The sequence below is a fragment of the Mirounga angustirostris genome, unplaced genomic scaffold (genome assembly GCF_029215605.1).
Source record: "Mirounga angustirostris isolate CCGP_5_RB_7025 unplaced genomic scaffold, mMirAng1.0.hap1 SCAF_6, whole genome shotgun sequence".
Taxonomy (NCBI): Eukaryota; Metazoa; Chordata; class Mammalia; order Carnivora; family Phocidae; genus Mirounga; species Mirounga angustirostris.
The window spans coordinates 93,010,274-93,029,993 of record NW_026991714.1 but is presented as its reverse complement, the minus strand read 5'-3'; the positions used below and the strand labels follow the sequence as shown (position 1 = coordinate 93,029,993).

Here is a 19,720-nt window from a genome sequence, read left to right as displayed (position 1 = left end):
TAGATGCATATTTCCTAATTTGTCAGCATATTATCATCCTTGCTTGGCTAATTTTGTTAAAATATGTATAAAACAACGCCACATTTTGATAACTGTGTTTTTAATGAATACTCCCCTCCTATCAAAATTTCATTAGATTAAAATATAGTACACCTAAGTTTTAGAAGATCTAGAATTGTCTTGCCACTTTAAATTTCAGAACACCTTTAATCAAGATAATGTAAACAACTGTTTATAAAGCAGGACTAAAAAAGTAAAGAAGTCATTTTTAAAAGAGTAAGATTAAATATTTTGATGGTAGTCAAATTGGTTACATAACCACCTTGCTGTGGGCTCGAAGTGGCATAACATACCATAAGGAACACATCTTGGTGCTTTTTCACAACTTGGTGACTTTTACTTGATTTTAACATGTTAGATCCATCTTTAATCAGATTTTACTCTCAGTTGAAACATTCAGGGTACTGTCATGCAAGTGCCTCATTTTTTACTTTGCTCAAGAAATAAAGCATACAAAGCTAAGTCTGCTCCTTCTTACATTCAGTATGCCTTATTGAATAGTATTTCTGATGGTACAGCCGTTACTGGGGATTATTAAAAATAAACTTCTGGGGTCACCTGTGGCTCAGTTGGTTAAGCATCTGCCTTTGGCTCAACTCATGATCCTGCACCCCAGCACTGAGCCCAACATCAGGCTCCCTGCTGAGCAGGGAGTCTGCTTCTCCCTCTGCCCCTCACCCCGCTCATGCTCAATCTCTCTCTCAAATAAATAAATAAAATCTTAAAAAAAAAAAAAAAAACTTCTGGAGAGTTAATTGCCTAGAGATCATAATGCATTTGCTATGGGTTCACTGCATATTATAAAAAGGTCTATTAAACCTAAATAAGGTCTTCAATTATTCATAAATCAGTGTATTTAAATACCAACTGCTAATGAAATTAAGCCAAACTGTTTGATATATATTAAAAGTGGCTGTAGTGATATTTTAACTGTTATATATATATATATGGGAATGAATGGTCAGCATCATCAAGTACTTAAGATGCTGCCATTCCAAACTGCAATTAAACTTCACAGAAAAAGTAAAGATAAGAAATAAAGTCCAAAGATTCTTTCCTTCATGTATAAAAGTATGTTTGTTTTCTTGCACTAGTTTATTTTCCTTAGCTTAAATATAAAAGGAACTATTTTCTGTTGTAGCAAAGTAACATGATTAGACAGTTTCAGATGTGTTTTCAATCAGATTGTTTCAAAGCTCACTCTCAAGGAAATAGACTAAGTTTATATTATTACTTGGGCTTTAGAATCTGCAGAAAGCCACCGGCTTTCAATACAACATAATCCTACTGTATAGACTAAATCTTTAATAGTAATTAAAATGTAGACATCATAGTATTTTTCTTCTCTATTTTGCAATAATCAGAAAAGATTTACCTCTAAACAATTTCAAACATGCCTTTATTTTCCATAAGTACACTGATTTTAATCCAGAAATGTAAACATCTCTGGATCTGAAAATTCAGCATGTATATGGGGCTTAACAAACGATTTCCTTGACAGTAGATGCTTCATTACACTGAAATGATCAGTGGCTGGCTTGTTTGTAATCTGGAGTTCAGAATTCAGACTAGGAGGGTTACAGGAGTGGCACTGCCCTCAGGTTCGAGTTGAATAGTAATGGGCTGAACCCTGAATTAAAGACATACTGCTTTGCTGAGCAGCAGAGCTAGGGCACAAGACAGCCACTGGGATTAGATGAGCAGTAAGAGTCTTCCTGAGATGCCAAGGCTGAGGCACCTACAAGGGGACAATGCAAAAGTTGGAATAAAAGGTATGGATTTCGGAAGAATTTAAGGTCAATTAGTCTTAAAAGTTCAGAGAACCCACTCCTGTTGACAACTATTTCTTTAAAACGGGCCCAAGATGTTCATTAATAAACAGCAGTTAGTGTAAACTCAACCCATGCAAATCAAGCTTTGTAAAAAGTCAATTGTCATAAAGTAGTAGGTAGATGCACCATATTCCCCAATAATATAACTGGCTTTTGATATCACCAGAGAATAAAAAAGCTTTAGAAGTATTGAGATTGACATCTCACTCATGAGAGGCAATTATTGCATGTTATTCCACAGAAAAGTGATTAGTGTCATTGTGCTCATTAGTCTGTGTGGAGGAAGACAAATTTTTCCTACAGCTGTTATATAGTCTATATTGCAGGAATATATGGAATATATGGAAATACAACAGCAGCACATCCAGTCAGTCATGACCAACAGTTATGCAGAGAGGGGACAGCTTTGCTGCACCACATTTTGTACTTGTATTAAGAATATTCTTTCCTTAGTGGCTCACTGACACAGGTTGTTTTCACCATTGATTTCCTCAGAATTTATTAGTGAACCAAAAGTCTCACCGTTCTTATTGAACTAAATTAGAGAGATATCATATTGCTATTTTGGCCTGCAACCATTTCAGTTAATCTTTTGAAAAGCACCTTAGTTTTTTTTTTCATTCTACTTGTTTGTACTTGAGAACTTTAAAGTTTGGAAAAACAATTCCTCCTTTATTACTGTCCTACTGCCAGAATGAGTTTTTGTCGGTTTAATATAGGCCAGGTTGTATTACAGCATATATATCATTATAAACAATATAAGTTAATCATCTTTTGGCTATAATTCAGAACAGGTAGGTATGTGGTAACCATTCACATTCATTACTGTGCTATTAAAAACCCCATTTTGTGAACATTTTTCTAAGAAAATCATCATTTGCATATCTAGGATTATTTTTAAACTGAATGGCATTAAGAACTGCTTTAAGCTGTCCCCAAGGCATATTAAACTATACCAGAATGTGAAGCTACCATAAAACAATGTTAGCAACCCTGGAAGAAATGCTTGGCATTATGCCTGTCTCAGGTTTTACAACAGAGTGGCATTTCGCACTGAATAAGCATCTTTTTTAAAACCATCAAGAATTTGCTTTTTTATTCTATTTAAAAAATTGGGAACAAATATTCCTTCACTCTGCGCCATAGTAACCCACTGTGCGCAAAGAGGCAAAGGCACATACTGTTTCTCTACAGGGTCAACACTTTCCGCCAATAGCAAATCTCCCTTTATTACAGACCTTAGAACTGGATTGCCATTTGGGCAAGTCAATCAAGAGGGCTTAGACAACAGCTGGGCAGATTTTAACGTGTTTATTTCTACAGTTTGTTTTTATTAAAAGTGTTGTGAAAAAGGAATCCTATAAATAGTAAAAAGAGGGAAATAATAGTGCTCCATAGCCTGAAGCAAATGGTGTAAATACATTTGTAAACAAGGTAAAAGTTGCTGAGCTTACTAAAAGGACAAAAATTAAACTAGTTACAGATAGCACAATTGTTTAAGAGGTTAGGAAGTGTTTTGTCCCAAGTTTTGGTGCTCTAAAATGGCCAGCAGTATAGTAATTCTCTATTCTGTAGCCTTGATCATCTGTGCTTTCTCTCTTCCTATAGAAAACCACACTGGATGAAACAAGCACTGGCTCTCTACTGTTTTGAAGAGTTTTGAGAACACTGCCACCAAAACAACACAGCTGGAACCACCGGCCTTCTGGAACATTAGAGCTCCTGAGAGAATTTGAAACAGTCATCAACATTTTTCTCTTTTTTGCAGGAAAATACTGGAAGTAAATAGGGGCATGGAATGCAACAGCTGGCTTAGGAGTGTTTTACATTCAGTTGTTTGGAAGCATACCGATTCAGCTCCTTTGAATCTTCTCCTTAGAAAACACAGAATTACCCTATCACCTCTTAAAGCACACTAAGACCAAAAAAAAAAAAAAGGTCATTTAAGGATAATATAGTTTTTGCATTAAAGGTCAATCTGCAACAAGAAACCTGTTCAACTCACAGATCTGGAGACTCATGGGGAAGATAAGCTGTAAGTGACCATTTGTCACTGAGATATGCAGGTGCTGAATTTCTTAGTAGATGCTGCCAGAGTAAACCAGATGTGGCTACTGGGCAGGGGGAGGAAAGAAATTAAATCTTGTCCTCTACATGCATAGTTGTTTTGGGGGTGATGCCCCAACTCTGGAAAAAAGATCTAATTTCCACAACGAATTAATTAGGCAGGACAACTCACTTTAAATAGTAGCTCATCTTTTTAAGCCTAGTTTTTACCAATGACTTGAACTAAAAACAATTCAAACCACTGGGTCATGCAGTCAATAAGTTAAAACTATAACAATAAGTAAAAGGGCATAAGATGTGAGTGGAAAACAAACCCTATTTACCCGGGGAAGGGGGGTGGGGGCATTTCGTGTATTTTGTGTAGGATAAGGAACAGAGAAAAGATATTTTCATTATGGCTTTAGGATGGAAGCGCTTCAGATAGTCCCCTACCCTCCTTCCCCCAAATCAAAACCCCGGTGGCAGTGACAGAGCCAGGAAACAACCTAGCCTACCCGCCTTCCCCACCCCCTAACCGGGCCCCGTGGCTGCACTCCAGTCGCCCGTGCTTCCCACGGCTCCAGAGGAAGCGGCTACAGCCCATTCCAGTAGATCCAACGCCCAGGCCTGGGGGTAGGGAGAGAGCCCTTATGGTGGGTCGCGGGCAGCAAGGCCCAGATGTGAATAGGGCACGTCTTCAGCCCGCAGCAACTAGGCGCCAGCGGCTTCAAGGGAAGACTTTGGGACCTGGATAGGGCTCCCCCTCGCACCAGAAGTCATCGGCTTGCGGGGTCTCCAGGAGCCACACCTCTCGGGGCAGGTCACCGGCCGAGCCAGAGGCCTCCTTGTCCCTGACGGCCTTCAGCACCCGGTAATAATGGCAGTCTCGGCCATTGTCGGGGTCATAGGGCGGGGCCAGAATGTCCAGGAAGGCGGCGGGTCCGTCCACAGCGTCGATCTGGTGCAGGTTGTCCTGGTGCGGAGTGAGGACGCAGGGGCCGCTGGCCTCGGTGTACTCGGCCCGCGAACGCAGCACGCCCGGCCGCACGGCGTCCCGCTCCTGGGCCTGCAGCGGTGGCTCGAACTGCTGCTCTGGCGGCGGGGTCCGCGGTTGTTGCCCGCCGCCCGCCTCCAGTTTGTCCATGCAGCTAATGCGCACGGTGCCATAGAGCACCTTGAGCATGCCGTGCATGCCCGGGTGGTCGTGCAATGGGATGGACGTGCCGCTCTTGAGCAGGAACACGCCGAGGCTGAAGCCGTCGGTTTCGTAGATGTGCATGTAGGTGACCGGCGGCAGGTTGGGTGGCAATGGCTGCAGCGTGGCCTTACGCGGGGCGATGTTCAGGTCCTCCGCGCGGACTTGGGTCAGCAGGTTCTTCAACTTGCTCAGGTTCTCCGGGAAGCCATGCGGCATCGAGGCCTCGGGGCCCGGCGCCGCGCCGAGGTCGGAAGCGCTGCGGCCGCCCCCGCTGCCCCGGAAGGTGAGGCACGCCTGGCGGGCGATCCGTTGGATCAGGGAGGCCATGTTGTCTCGGGGCATGCTCGGCTGTTCCTCCGCGTGCCGAGGCCGGCCCCCGCCGCCCCCTGCTTTCCTCCGCGCCTTGCGGTCTCCGGCGGCCGCCAGGGCTGCCCGCAGCCCGGGGCGAAGCTAGAGGCCCCGCAAGTACCGGTCTTTCGGGCGCGCGGCACCGCCGCGGCCAACCTCAGCAGCCTCACGCCCGCAACAGCCCGGCGCACCCGCCCCGCGCCTCCGGCGAGCGCGCACGCGCACGACCCACACGCCGCACTCACGCCCGGGGAGCAGGTACTGGCCGTGCGGACCGTGGAAGGCTTTGCATTACGCCCGACGTTCCATTCAAGTGGCCCACACCTACGACGGTGGCCGAGCGCTCTGGCCGTCTTACAGAGCATGCTGGGACTTGTAGTCCGAGATTACGGGTGAGGTCTGAGTTTCCTTTGTCAGCTGGAAAAGGAAGGATTGGATTTGTTTCTTACAAAGCGCCCTTCTTTACGGTTCCAAGGTGGTTGCTTGTTTGAAAAAGGTGAATTGGGGCACAAGAGAAATAGCCAGTTGACTACAACTCCCGGCACCCCCAGTAAGCTGGAATGACGCACTTCCGGCAGCTGGCCTGTGGCGTGGTGGAGTCTTGGCCACCGCCTGGAACAGGGCAAGAGGGTCGTTAACCTTCTGGCGCCGCTCGGTCCTGTTCCGCCCAACAGGGTCGCTTTTCTTTGGCTCTACCCTTGGAAAGGAGGCTGTTGAGTTAACTTTATGTCTTCCTGGCCACCTAGGCAGCACTGTCTGCCCTGGAGATTACTGGACGGCACTTTCGTAATTTTGCAAGTTTGGGAGATGAGAGGGTCGAGGCCGTCCTTAGTGATCACGATTCCTCCCCACAGCCGTCCCCAGCTGTTGTTTGCGTCAGGGTGTGATGACGCTGCTCTTCCGGTTACAGAGCACGATAGTTTTGCTGGGATTCGAGAGGCCATTTGCTGTGGCCAAGGATTGTGTATACTAAGGATTATCAAACCATGGTTTGCCAAAGCAGCACCTGGTTGGGAGGGGGAGGTAGGGAGGGGCTTTTAAAAAATACAGATTACTGGTCTAGAAATTGATTCACTAGATGATTCTGAGGCATCTTATGAGCAACAGTGGTGTGCGAGAATCAGGCAAGCTCTTGACCTTCACCTTACCCTGAGTTTAAAGTACTTTTGGACTTCCAAAGCTGAACATGGGCTCCTTGTTCGTTTTGTAATTGAAGTGGTTCTGTAAATCCTCTCCAGCTGAAAAAGGCATGGTTTTTTAGTGGGCTGTGTAACCTATTTAATGGGCGCTCAGTATATGCGAGGCACTCTGTACCTAATGAATATTATACTATTTAATCCTCATAGCAACTCTTTAAAAGGTGGGCACTATTATTCCCAGTTTGCAGATGAGGGAGTAAGTTGCACAAGGATAGTAAGGAATGGGCAGGGCCTAAGCAGTGCAGAAAATGTACAGTTAAAAAAAAAAAACAGTTTGAATTGGTGTTAAAAGCACTATATGTGGAGTCAGGATATTGTTTTTCCAACCTACTGTGCTACTTACAGGTTGTATGTCTTTAGGCAGATCTTACCCGTTTAGGTCCTCAGTTTATTCACTTGTAAAATGCTGGGGTTAGGGTAACAGTCCTTCTGAACGGGAGTTACTCGTCAGAAGCCCCTGGGAAACTTTATAAAAATAAAGATTTGGAGGTCCTACCCCAGAGATTCTGATTCAGAAGAACTAGTGTGAAGCCTAGAATTTTTTTTCTAAGGTGCTGCCCAAGTGATTCTTAATTATCAGCCCAGTTTGAGAATCACTGCTGGATCTGTAAATAGTGAACCAGTTCTTAGTATTTGGTGATTTTGATTAAGACGGTGATTATTTGTTAGAGAAAGGACTCTTGATATTTCTTTGTTCTTCAGAGTTACCATGCCATTGTTAAGGTGTTTAAATTATACTGTCAAAGTTCACCATGTAGTGAAATCCCATGCAATCTTTTTCTAAAGTGAGGACTAGTTAAATTAAGAAGAAGAATCCCCTATCTTTATTTACAAATCTGGGTTTTTATTTATTGGTTTTGCTTCTGTTAAGGTATAATTAGTGGGAGGTGTAGACTCTATAGAACACAGACTTTAGTAACATATAGATGTATGTAATTTTCGAATCTGTCACTTAATAGTTACCTGTACTTATTTAACTGAAGCTCATCTATGAAATGGGATAATAAGATACATGTGTGAAAAACTGTTAATAGCATATGGAACATAGATGTCCCATAGCAGTAGCTATTATTATAGTTTTTAAATGGTGAAAAGCCATTTAGAAATTAGTAAGCACCAATGATTTTAAATAATACTCAGCAAATACTGAAATGGAATTTGACTTGAGAATCAGCTTCAAGGTAGAGATAAAAAAAAAAGATCATTTTTATTGGTTAAACCTTCTATGTAGGGATACCATCCTTCAGGTCCTTGCTATTATTGTTTGGCCAAAGACCTGAAAGTTTTCAAAGACTGCTTGAATCTGAATCACCTGGGGGCATTTGTTGAAAGTGCAGATTCCTAGATCATGTCTACACCTACTGAATCTGAATCTTTTGCACATTAAAGGTTTTAAGAACTACTGAGTGTCCATAGGGCATGTGGTACTTTTTTTTTTTAGGCCACAGACAGGCTATCTCCATAATTCCTTTTGGTGATGTCCTTAGAGCTACACTAATGGATGAAATCAATCCTAGGGACTTTTGCCCTTAAGCACCTTACTTGCCCTTCTCTACCACTGCCAATAGCATTGGCTGAGTAGATTTCTGTCACCATTAATGTCCTTTTTATGCTCCTTGTTCTGTTTTCCTTTGTGTTGCAGTAAGCAGAATGAAGATCAAAAGAAATTCAGAAAAGGGAGCAAAGAAGAAGTGATAGTAAACAAGTGCTAGAAATACAAGGCAGACACAGGATTTGGGAAAAGTTTGGGATAGATGGAATCAATCATTCAGAATCTATCATTCGATAAAAGTATCTGCTGAGTAGCAGGCATTGTTCTAGGTTTTGGGGATTTCAGCAAGGAATATCTGCTTTCCCAAGGAATTTACCTGCATGTGTGTGCATGGGTGTGTGTGTGTGTGTGTGTGTATTTTGGGATGGAGGAGGTTACATAGTATAAATCAGTGAGCAACATAATTTCAGATAGAGATATGTTTATGAAGACAAAACAGGATGATAGGATGCTGTGATATTTGTGTGTGTATATGGTGTGTTACTTTAAACTGGGTAGTCAGAGGTGACCAGAAGATAACATTTGAGCTGCTCCTGCATATTAAGGAGTCAGTTATGGAAAAATTTGGAGTCAGAGCATTCCAAGCCTTAAGGTTGTTAAACAGGATATAAGATACTGTGACTTTGACACAGTGGGAAGGAGCTTGGTATCATTGGGGACGAGAATGAAGCCTGTGAGGTTAGACCACATAGTGACCTTCAGAGTTCCTGGAGATGAATTTGGGGAGGTAGGCAAGGGCCATATTTTATAGGCCTTATAGGCCATTGTTATAGGGGTGTGATGGGGAGTTGAGGGCCATGGTGGGGAGGTGGACTTTATTACAAATACAGTGAGAAGCTTTTGGAGAACTTTGGGAAGGAGAATGACTTACCTGTTTTACACTTCTTAGAGATTGGTGGGGGAAGAGTGTAACAGCAAAGAATCCCTGTTTAGAGGCAGTAATCCAGGGAAAAGACGAGAGAACTAGTGTAAAGATTAGGAATCTATTTTGTAGGTGGATCTGACAGGGCTTGCTAATGAACCATTGCTTTGACAATCTATTTCTTAAAGTATATTCTCTCCACATTTTCTTTTTTATGAGTTGGCAGCGATGTAGTGATAGGTAACACTGACAAAGCTTGAATCGTACCTCTTGCCCACATCTAATTATTAAATTTAGGAATGGGCTCAGCACACAGAAGCATGAATAAAGCTGATTTTTTTTTAAATATTTGCTTAATTAACCAGGAACCAAGAAGAACTGGAAAAAGCCCCAAACACAGACATACTGGCAGACACACACACACACGCACACACACCTCCACACCCCACCCCCCTTAACTTTACCTCAATTCTCTGATTTCTTCATTCTTTGGGAATAGGCTTATATTTTGTTTTTTTTCCTTTTTCCCTTGGCCCTCCTCTTTATGAGGAATTATTTTCCTTAATTCATGAGATAGATTACCTTCTGACTTTTTCTCAAATCCTTCTTCAGAATTAATTTTGTCCAATTCTCTGATCACACTGGGGCCCAGTCAAAAGAGTAAAAAAGTATTGACATTCTCAAATGCTCTGAGTTCCTAGCCTGAGGTTGTTTGTTTGTTTAGAGGTGGGCAGGAAGGTTTCTTTTTTCCCAGTAGCTCTTGTCACCTTACTCCTATATCTGTCTTTTATGTTACTATAGAACATGGTAACTAAATTGCTAAAGAATTTTTCCTACTTTTCAGCTAACTTACTTATACTTAGTTATATTTGAAATATTTTGGGTTTATATTGTAGCTTTCCTTTCAATTCTTAGGAAATGTTAACATATTTCTCATCTGTTATCATGAATAAATGTCAAGTTGTAAGAAATACTTTCGAAGGCAGAAGAGCTGGTTCTAGACATGGCTTTCACACTAACCAGCTGTGTGTTCTTGAGCAAATCATTTGACTTCCCTAGATCCTAGTTTCTTAGTGGTTCAGGGACATATGATCTCTGAGATTCCTTTCAGCATCTCATTAGCTCCACATGGATGATGGAGATAGTTAAAAAGAACAATTCAGACAAAACCATGTATTTTCTTTCATCTCACTTATCTAAAATTATTTTTAGCTCTGTCCATCTCTTAGCTCTGTCCATCTCTACTACCATCTTTTTTTTAAAGATTGTATTTATTTTTGCAAGAAGTAGCGAGTGCACCAGCTGGAGGGGGGGAGGGCACAGGGAGAAGCAGATTCCCTGCTGAACAAGGAGACCTATGCGGAACTTGATCCCAGGATCCTGAGATCATGAGCCAAAGGGAGACACTTCACCCACCTACTGAGCCACCCAGGCGCCCTCTCTTACCACCTTAAAAGTAACTCTGCTCCACTCTATTCTGATTTAACTTTGTGTGTTTATCTGAAATCAAATCATTTTGGTGTATGGGGTGTTCAGTTAAATATGCTATGCTTAGGAATTTTTAGTGTTCAGGTTAGACTTCAGGTATGCACATTGCACCAATAAATTGTGGAGGTTGTGGTATGTGGTGTAAGCTATAGGACATTGGTTTCGAACTGTGTGATTTCTGTAGGCCAGTGCACGTGGCATTGAGACGGAAAAGGACTTAAAACTGGTTCATTTTTTAGTTTCCTTGCCAGTGTCTTGTTTTAGGCAATGGGAGGCAAGGGAGAAAGAAATGAAAAATTAGGCGCATGCAAGAAGGAGCTTGAGGGGGAAAAATGTGTGGCTTTTGCAATGAAAGAGAATGAATGAAGAGAAGCTTTTGCGGAGCTCAGTCTGAAGCACTGCCAAAGTCCAGGTATGACTGTTTTTGGAAGTGGTTTAAGGTAACACTCCCCTACCACTTTCATATTAGAGAGGTTTTCCTCTTCTTTGAGTAGTGCAATTATTATGAGAACCAAAATAGTTCTGAACTGTAAATTAAATCGAAACACCTTTTACCTCTCTTAATTAACTTTTTCCCCCAATTTCATGCTTCTTGTTTTTCTTTCCCTTTTTTCCCCCTCTAAGAAGACATCAGCTGTCTCCACCTCCTCCGCTTCCCCATCTGTCCTTTTCCTCTTGGCTGAAAGAGAGATTTTTACTTTATATTTATTTTAATTAATGGATTTGAATCACAAGTGGTGAAACAGTTGATGTTCATCTTCAAGAGGCAGTAAAAGGGAAAAATCATCTTCTCTAACTTGGCAGAAAAGACCTGTATGTTCATTGCTGCTGCCGGCCTGAAAAATGACTGCGAAAGGGAAAGGTTCCAGAGTCCTGTGTCCCTACAGGGAGCAGATGCCGCATCCCAAGATCAAGGGAGGTGAAAATGGGAAAAGCTCTTTAGGGTGAGATTGTACTTTCTTTTTTCTTTTTTGTAGAGAGAAAGCACGCATGCGAGTAGGGTGGGGGTGGTGGGAGGGAGGGGCAGAAAGGGAGGGAGAGAGAATCTTTTTTTTTTTAAAGATTTTATTTATTTGACAGAGGGTGGAAGTGTGCATGCACAAGCAGGGGGAGCAGCAGAGGGAGAAGCAGCCTCCCCTCTGAGCAGGGAGCCTGACTTGGGACTTGATCCCAGGACCCTGAGATCATGACCTGAGCTGAAGGCAGACGCTTAACCAACTGAGCCACCCAGGGGCAGGAGAGAGAATCTTAAGCAGGATCCACGCCCAGCGTGAAATCATGACCTCAGCCGAAATCAAGAGTCAGTTGCTTAACTGACTAAACCACCCAGGTGCCCCAAGATTGTACTTTCTTTGGAGATGTCTTTCTCAAAGGATGCTTAGTAAATATTGCTTGATGGTTTATGATCCCACCGATTGGGATCAAGTTCCCTAGGACCAAAATACATCTCTGGGGCATATTTGACTGACTTGACCGTAGTACCTGTTTCCTTGGGGGAGTGAAAGGTTTTGAAGCCTTCTTTTGAAAAACCAATCAACAAACACCAGAAACCTTGTCCAACTAGATGCTCTATTACAACATTTTAGAGAAAGCATGAAGGATGACAGTCTAATCTGAAAGTGGACCAGCAGCAATCAAGGATGAAAGAAGAACTGATTGAATACCAGTTCTGGCTCTGGTTCTGACAACCCACTCTGTGACTTTGGGTAAGTCATTTCACTTCTTAGCACCTCAGTTCCCTTATTTATAAAGTGAAGAATTTAGTTCAGATGATTTACCACTTTATTTCCAGCTTTTTAGAAAAATCTATGAATTTTAAAAATTGTAATTACATGACAATAAGTAATATAATTTCCAACTGTGAAATACTGCAGAGCATCACAAAAGACACTTTTAAATGTATTTTTAAAAGCAACATGTGAAAAGAACACTCAGTAACATGCATACAATGATATTTGATTTCTCTTTTGTATTGTGTTGTCTCTACCTAAAGCAGATTATATTGACATTTCTTGAATACAAATCATTGAATAAAGTGAGCAAGACTCTTGTTTAAAATGATGTTTACCATTATTATTAAGTTTTCACAGTATTTTTTAAGGAAAAACTTTTTAAAAATTCTAAACATAAATTATCATGCACCAAGAGTGCCACGTATTGCTGTTGGAAAAAGCAAAACATGACTTGAGTTAACTACACATTTCAATGGGACCTGCTGAGGTAATTGACAACCAACATCATAGTGGGAGAAATTCCTCTAAGGCAGCAGAACTTTAGTTTAATTAGATAATTAGCCCTGGTCAGCCTATAATGAATGCACAGGCAATTAGCAATGAATTTGAGCTGCTAAAACCTATTTTTCCTCTTTTGTGTTCCTTTGCTTTCATTAACAACTCTAACTACTGAACAATTTATATCTTCACACTAACAATCAACTTTATTATCATCCAACTCTTTGCAAGCGATAAAGCAATGAGACCTGACTGTTGGTTGCACAACATTAAGTGATTATGTTAAGTAATGCCATTTGTTTGCCTTGCCATCCCACTGCTATATTATGTCAAACGAATAGGGTTTTTAAAAGCAGTGCACGCTCCTTGATTTTGATGATTGCTTTATTTGTCAAATCCAAGCAACTAGTAAGAGATGTACCTCAATTTGGAGTTCTTTCTCTGTGGCTTTCAGTAGACTTGAATAAAAGGAAACAGTTCCATAAATCTACCTAAAACAAGATCCTCAAAAAAAGAGGCTTTTTTTTGTGTGTGTGGCTTGAAGATTCTTACGTTTGGAAACTCTTACAAGTGCTTAAGATGCATTTCAGTAAGTGAAAGTCCTCAGTTGGCCATCTTTTCCTGGTTGTGGACAGTTTTCAATCTCATGGACGACAGAAGGAACCATTATGGCTTTTCCTCACATCCCTGTACTGCAAGTCTTTTTCATCCATTTGACATTTCTTGGGGGAAATGGCGGAGAGGAAAAAAAGAGAAGGGAGTGAGAAAGTTAGGAGAGAGAGCTTTCAGATATGGAAGATCAGAAGTTACCAAAGTGTGCAGGTCCTAAGAATGAATGGTACTAAAGTATAAATGTCAGGAAGACATTTGGGATGCTCTGGTTCTGGGCCTGTAAACTGAAGCATTCATTATATTTCAATCAGAAATAGGTTCAGAAATATGGACATTAAAAATTTCTATGGGAAGATTTAACATCTACAAAGAGATATCCTTTGCCATATCAGAAACCATTCTGATTCTATTAGAATTTATGGACTCCTTAATATACAGAGTGTTCTTGTAAAAATTGCTGTTCTACTTATTAATAATCTAACAAGATTGGGGGGATTAAACCTAATGTTAAGAAATTAGCCAGTTAATAGCAGTTCAGTAACTATTTGAAGAAATATATTGCTTATTTTTAAGCAGAATTAAGAACGTGTAAACAGAAACCTTCTTGTGATTGGAATATGAACATTGGCTTATAATTTCTTATCTTGAGACTTCCCATCTGGCTGGTCTTGGAAATAATTTTTTCCTTTCTTTCCCCAGCAATAACTAGCAATTAGAGTTTCAGAAATGCCAATTTTAATCAAAACTCTTATTTCCAAAATAGAAAAACTTAGATGAACTATATAAAGCCTCTTCGTTTTATTCAATCGACTGTTTTGAAAAAGTAATTTAAATAATTCAGAGCCAGAATTATGATGTTCCAGAAATGTTAAGAAAATAGTGTGAATCTTTCCAAATTATGGTCATTTTTATTCGTACCATGGGCACAGTAATTTCACTAGCATTAGTGTTTACATCCTCCAAATATCAGCTATATAGCAGTTAGCTCTTATAAAGTAGGTTTTCTCAACTTTAGCACTATTGACATTTTGGACTGGCTAATTCTTTGTTGTGGGGCTGCCTTGTGCATTGTAGGATGCTTAGCAATATCCCTGGCCTCTGCCCACAAGATGACAGTGGCACCAGCTGTCCCCCACTCCCCACCCTGAGATAACCATAAGGATCTCCAGATGTTAACAAAAGTCCCCAGGCTAGGGGGCAAAATCACCCCCGACTGGTAATCAATAATATAGAATAAGTCTGTGGCAATTTCTTCCTTTAAAAGCATTTCAGGATGAACAAAATGAAGGATGTTGAATTTGGGTTTCTAGACTGTCTTTAGTAAGTGAAGTCTTATTAGAAAATGAATTGAGAGCCTTGTTGACCTCCAGTTTGGAGTGGTTTTGGGGGGGCACTGAAAGAAGGCTCCTGCTCCCATATTGCACTTGACTTTTCCAAAAGGCAAGCTAGAGTAATGGAACTTTGCACTCCTATTTGTTCCTTCTGTTAAAAATGTAAATATTTCTGAGAGGATCGTCCTTTACATTAAAACTGAAACTTTAGTTTTCAGCTAAAAACTAGCATGTTACTAACATGTATCTACCTACCTTTTTCCTTATGAAAAGGTCCTTGTGGAAGAGGACACTGAAGAAAATATCCTCGGGAATTGAGAGCTGGTGGGTGAATGGGAGTCAAGCACCATGTCTGGGAAAAGGAAGGATGAAAGGGAGGTGGGAAGCACTAGAAAGAGCCTCATTTTTAATGGGTCACCCTGAGTTACTCTTGCCATGTTTCAGTGTTTGCCTTTTCTGCTACTCCCTGTATCTTTAAATCTCCCCTACCCCGCCTTTTTTTTTTTTTTTTTTTAAGATTTTACTTATTTGTCAGAGAGCCAGCACAAGCACAAGCAGGGGGAGAGGCAGAGGGAGAGGGACAAGCAGACTCCCTGCTGAGCAGGGAGCCTGACGCGGGCCTTGATCCCAGGACCCTGGGATCATGACCCGAGCCTACAGCAGACGCTTCACTGACTGCATCACCCAGGTGCCCCAGCCCCTGCCCGCCCCCCCCCCCCCGCCTTTTTTTAAAGCAGCAAAGACTAGTAGATTGTATGGTAGTTGTTTTTTTAATGTAGTTTTTTTGCCACATAGCATTGGGTATCCCAAGTTAATTTTGTAAAGTTACAGGTAGATGAAATCTAAAAGTCTAGAGAAAGATTGACTAGATTACCTGACCTCTAAATGTACCCTCCATGCTGAGAGAGGAGGTCTGAGCCGCATCAGCCTGCTTTTCTCCCATTGCTGTCTATCACATCAGTGACTGGCAGTTTCAGGCCTGGAAGGCTGCTGGCCCCTCCAGCCCCACTCAGCGGGTACCATAAAGGATGGCCCTGTGGGTACACTTGACAACCTCGCATAAGTAGATGTTCACGCTGATGCTCAATTTAAACAAACCCACTTTCTAATGATTAGAATAATGCTGTACTAAAAGGAGCTTTCTAAACCATGGGAGAGACATGGAGATCTATCTGAAGGCCAGCACGCTGAAACTGAGTCCAGGGGACTTTCCTACCTGACTTAGTAGCTCCTCCACTGAGCTTCCATGTAGCTGTAGGTTTTCAGTTATTTATGCTGGCTATTTGTCTGGTTGGCTTTTCTTACGGAATACTGCATCATGGCACTTGGACCATGACCAAACTTCTAAGTATAGGTTCTGTTTATTTTGGTTTTACCCATCCAGTGTCACTTGCCTCTTCATTTCCTGATCTCTTCCTAAAGTAAAGAGGCTAAAATACATCACAGATCACAGCTGGATTTGGACAACAGGCATCTCCTTTGCAGGGACTTGCACAGAGCCTGATTTATTTATGTAAACATTTTGCTGTTCACCAGGTAAGATTATGGATTCCTTGACTAGTTTCTCATCTTCTACCTTCTAGTGGTTAATCCAACATGTTTTCAAAAGTCCAACTAAACATCAAAATAAAATAAAATATTCTTGTTTCACAGTTTTTATTTTCAGGCTGTATAGCTTAATATTATGCATGGACCTCACCATTTTTTTAGGTTCCTTGTCTCAAAACAGACTAAATGGTTCCTCTTTTTTAGTTTTGACTTACACATATTATATAAGCAGTTGTCTTAACATTATACCTGACAAGTTTCACATTTGTCCCTTTTGGCCTAATTTTTCCAATCTAGCATTATGTTTTTACCTTTCTTCAGTCAACTCAGATTTTCCAACACGGTTTCACATAAAGATAATGTTTTCTTATTGTAATAGTAACAAGAGTACCTTAGTACTGATGGCCATATGAGTGTTCACCTTTGAATAATGTGCTTTAGCCTTTTTTTCCCTCAAAATATAGGGATCTATGAAAATGATCCCAATCCTGCTTTCAGATATCGAGTTTCCTTGTTCCCCTTAAGGTTTGGTTTTCTTGTTTTTTACAGTTACCAGACGTTTACTGTGGTGTTTCCAACTCTTAATAGATATGCATGGTTTCATAGAATGGTAATTACAGACAAGGTGAAACACTGAATAAAAGTTTAAATTGTTCCGAAGGAATACAATTCTTACTGGATTTTAGGAAATCTAGGAAAAAAATCCTTAATGAATCTGAATTTGTTATCTTAAATTACCACTTATTCTTTATTGTGAGCTATCCTGGCCCTATTTATTCAGACAGACATTTATAAACTACTACTGACAGACAAAGGTGAATAGAAATCCAGGGACTGAATATGAAAACTGACCCAAACTAAGTGAACCCCTCTTGACCATATCCAGGAATATGCCATACAATTCTCCTTAGATTATATTTCTCTAAACACACGCAGTTTAGAGAAACATGCTACAGGAATTATGGGGTGTTGTCAGCAAACAATCATGAAATACCATAGACCAGAACAAGTGGTCTGTTACTTTCTTGAAACTCTATAGATTTTGCAGCAATTCCCTAAATTATATTACTGATAGAAAGTACTTTAATAAGTTGTTGACCAAAGAAACTTCATATAAACATTTCACAAGACAACATTAGACGGAAATATATTTATTTTAAGATTTTGAACCTGCACAATTTAGTTCCTTGAAAAACTTCTGCCTCAGGCTATGTATCTTACTGGGGTTGATGAATATGGTCACCAAACCGTATGAGGTCAAGTGGCCAAGCCCCAGAGTTCAGCCAGAGGGTGGGAATCCAAGATGGTGCCACCTGGGCCATTTCCTCACCGTGAGGGGCAGAGATGGGAGGGGAATTCATGTATCGGGTTATACATTTCCTGAGGACAAAGACTGCATTTAATTAACATATTCTTAGCAGAATTCAGAATGATACCATGACCATCTTAACACACCTTAGTGACGGTGGGGCTTATTCTTTTTGCACTCTTTCAAGCAAAGCATTTTCTGGAATACACTCCCAGAAGGAATGGTCATTGGGTATTTTCTGGGGAAGTGAGGACAGAGATGCTGCTTTAATGTATTCTTTGCCCAAGTGATAGAGGAATGGATTCTGAATTGCTTTCCTCTTTCTATTAGAAAAGGGGGGTGGGGATAAACAGTTTTATTTTAGGTTTTGGAGCATCAGGTATGAAGTATTAAAATGAACTGTCAAAGAAATAAGCCAATCTAAGAATCTGTGATTAGTGATGGCACTGTCACTTCTCCTCCTCTTCCTTCCCGGGTCCGGGGTCCACCTCAGGCAGCATGTCCGACCCTGGCTGCAGACACTGACCAAGACGAGAGCACTGTTGCTCCATTTGTGTTCCTGCCCCAGAACAGCTTTACTGGAAGCTGGAAAGGGTCCCAGGAGGAGACTGCCTCTGCCTCACATCTTCAGCTGGTCCTTTGGGTCCCACAGGGAAGCTGGGCACTCTCCTGGGTCCTTGTACTGGTTCACCGTGTGGTCTGGGAAGGCTGCTCAAAGGGCCAGCAGCTGACGCTGGGAGAACTGAGCCCAGCTGTGACAACTTTGACTTCCCGAGAGACTTTTATCTAATTAGTCCTTATACTACCTTTGTAAGAGAGGGCAAGTGCCAGAAAGTATCACCATGGAAATGAGCACGTTAATCGTTAATCACGGTGGAGACCTTGGAAACTGAGGTTTCAGTGACCACACCTCATCAGAGCTGGGTGTGGTTTGGGAGCTAGCACCCTAGCGCACATTTGGGAGGGGTACACCTTAGCCTAACAGCTCTCCTCGTCCCGCAGATGAACTCGGTTGTGCTACATCTGTGGTCTGCTCTCCCGTTCACCTTCCTCCTGCCTCAGTGACCTCATACCCACCCACCCACACACCCAGAAATGCTTGCTTGCTTTCACTCTTAACTCAACATTTGGCACATTGCTTTTAGAAACCCTCTTCCATTCTTCTCATTTTGGGTTTAGTGCCACCATTCTGTCCTGACCTTGAGTCTTTGCTCCTCCTGGGTCCCCTCAGTGCTTCCTATTCTCTCCTTGACCCTTAAATGGTACTATTTGGTTCGGAGGGCCTTCCTTGCTCTCTCCTGGGGAATGTCCATCTTCTTTACCTCTTCTTCCTTGGCCTAACGTGTTTAATCCTTAGCCTTCCTCCAGTCATATTTCAGTGTTCCCCAAACTCCAGTTCTTATGCAGGGGCCCCCTGGTTTTTAGGAATGAATCCTGTGAGAATATAATTTGCTAGGTCATTCTGCCAGCTTTTATTAAATAACTGATTTGTGGGAGGGGCGCCTGGTGGCTCAGTCGTTAAGCGTCTGCCTTCGGCTCAGGTCATGATCCCAGGGTCCTGGGATCAAGCCCCGCATTGGGCTCCTTGCTCTGTGGGAAGCCTGCTTCTCCCTCTCCCACTCCCTCTGCTTGTGTTCCCTCTCTCACTGTATCTATCTCTGTCAAATGAATAAATAAAATCTTTTAAAAAAATAAAAATAACCGATTTGTGGGAAAGAATACAGTACTCAACTCTGTGGGGCAATAGGGGACATACATCTGTCCTGGTGGGGAGATTATAATCTGCCTCAAGCCAGGACATGCAGGGGCTAGAATGAAAACAACAGCAGGCTATGGGGATTTGTATAGCAGCTGTTATATGTTTGTAAAAACAGGTAGGGGCTCACGAAATACATCCAAGTCAACCCTAGGCAAGATGTGTTAGAAAAAGCTTTTCTGAGGATGTGCAGCTTGACCCAGATCTCCACAGAAGAACTGGGAGCAACTTGATGGAAAGGAGAGTGTAGAGGACTCCAGTCAGAAAAACTTGGAGCAAAGGCTCAGCCCGTGTTCTCCCGCTTGATTGTGGAAGAGTCACACATTTTTCTTTGTGGCCTTGTGTGCA

At 41.7% G+C, this 19,720-nt stretch overlaps 1 protein-coding gene and 1 long non-coding RNA gene across 2 annotated transcripts; one reads left to right on the top strand and one right to left on the bottom strand.

The window, feature by feature from the left end:
- Window positions 1-3,188: 3,188 nt before the first annotated feature.
- On the bottom strand, window positions 3,189-5,847 carry ADO (2-aminoethanethiol dioxygenase). The gene has a single exon (XM_045877915.2). The coding sequence runs from the start codon at window positions 5,476-5,478 to the stop codon at window positions 4,666-4,668; it is 813 nt and encodes a 270-aa protein (XP_045733871.1). The 5' UTR covers window positions 5,479-5,847; the 3' UTR covers window positions 3,189-4,665.
- Window positions 5,848-5,955: 108 nt separating this feature from the next.
- LOC123845464 (uncharacterized) lies at window positions 5,956-19,507 on the top strand. Its single transcript, XR_006791049.3, has 5 exons — window positions 5,956-10,997; window positions 11,390-11,529; window positions 12,172-12,291; window positions 15,033-15,083; window positions 16,144-19,507. It is a non-coding gene; the product is annotated as an uncharacterized LOC123845464 (long non-coding RNA).
- The last annotated feature ends 213 nt before the right edge of the window (window positions 19,508-19,720 follow it).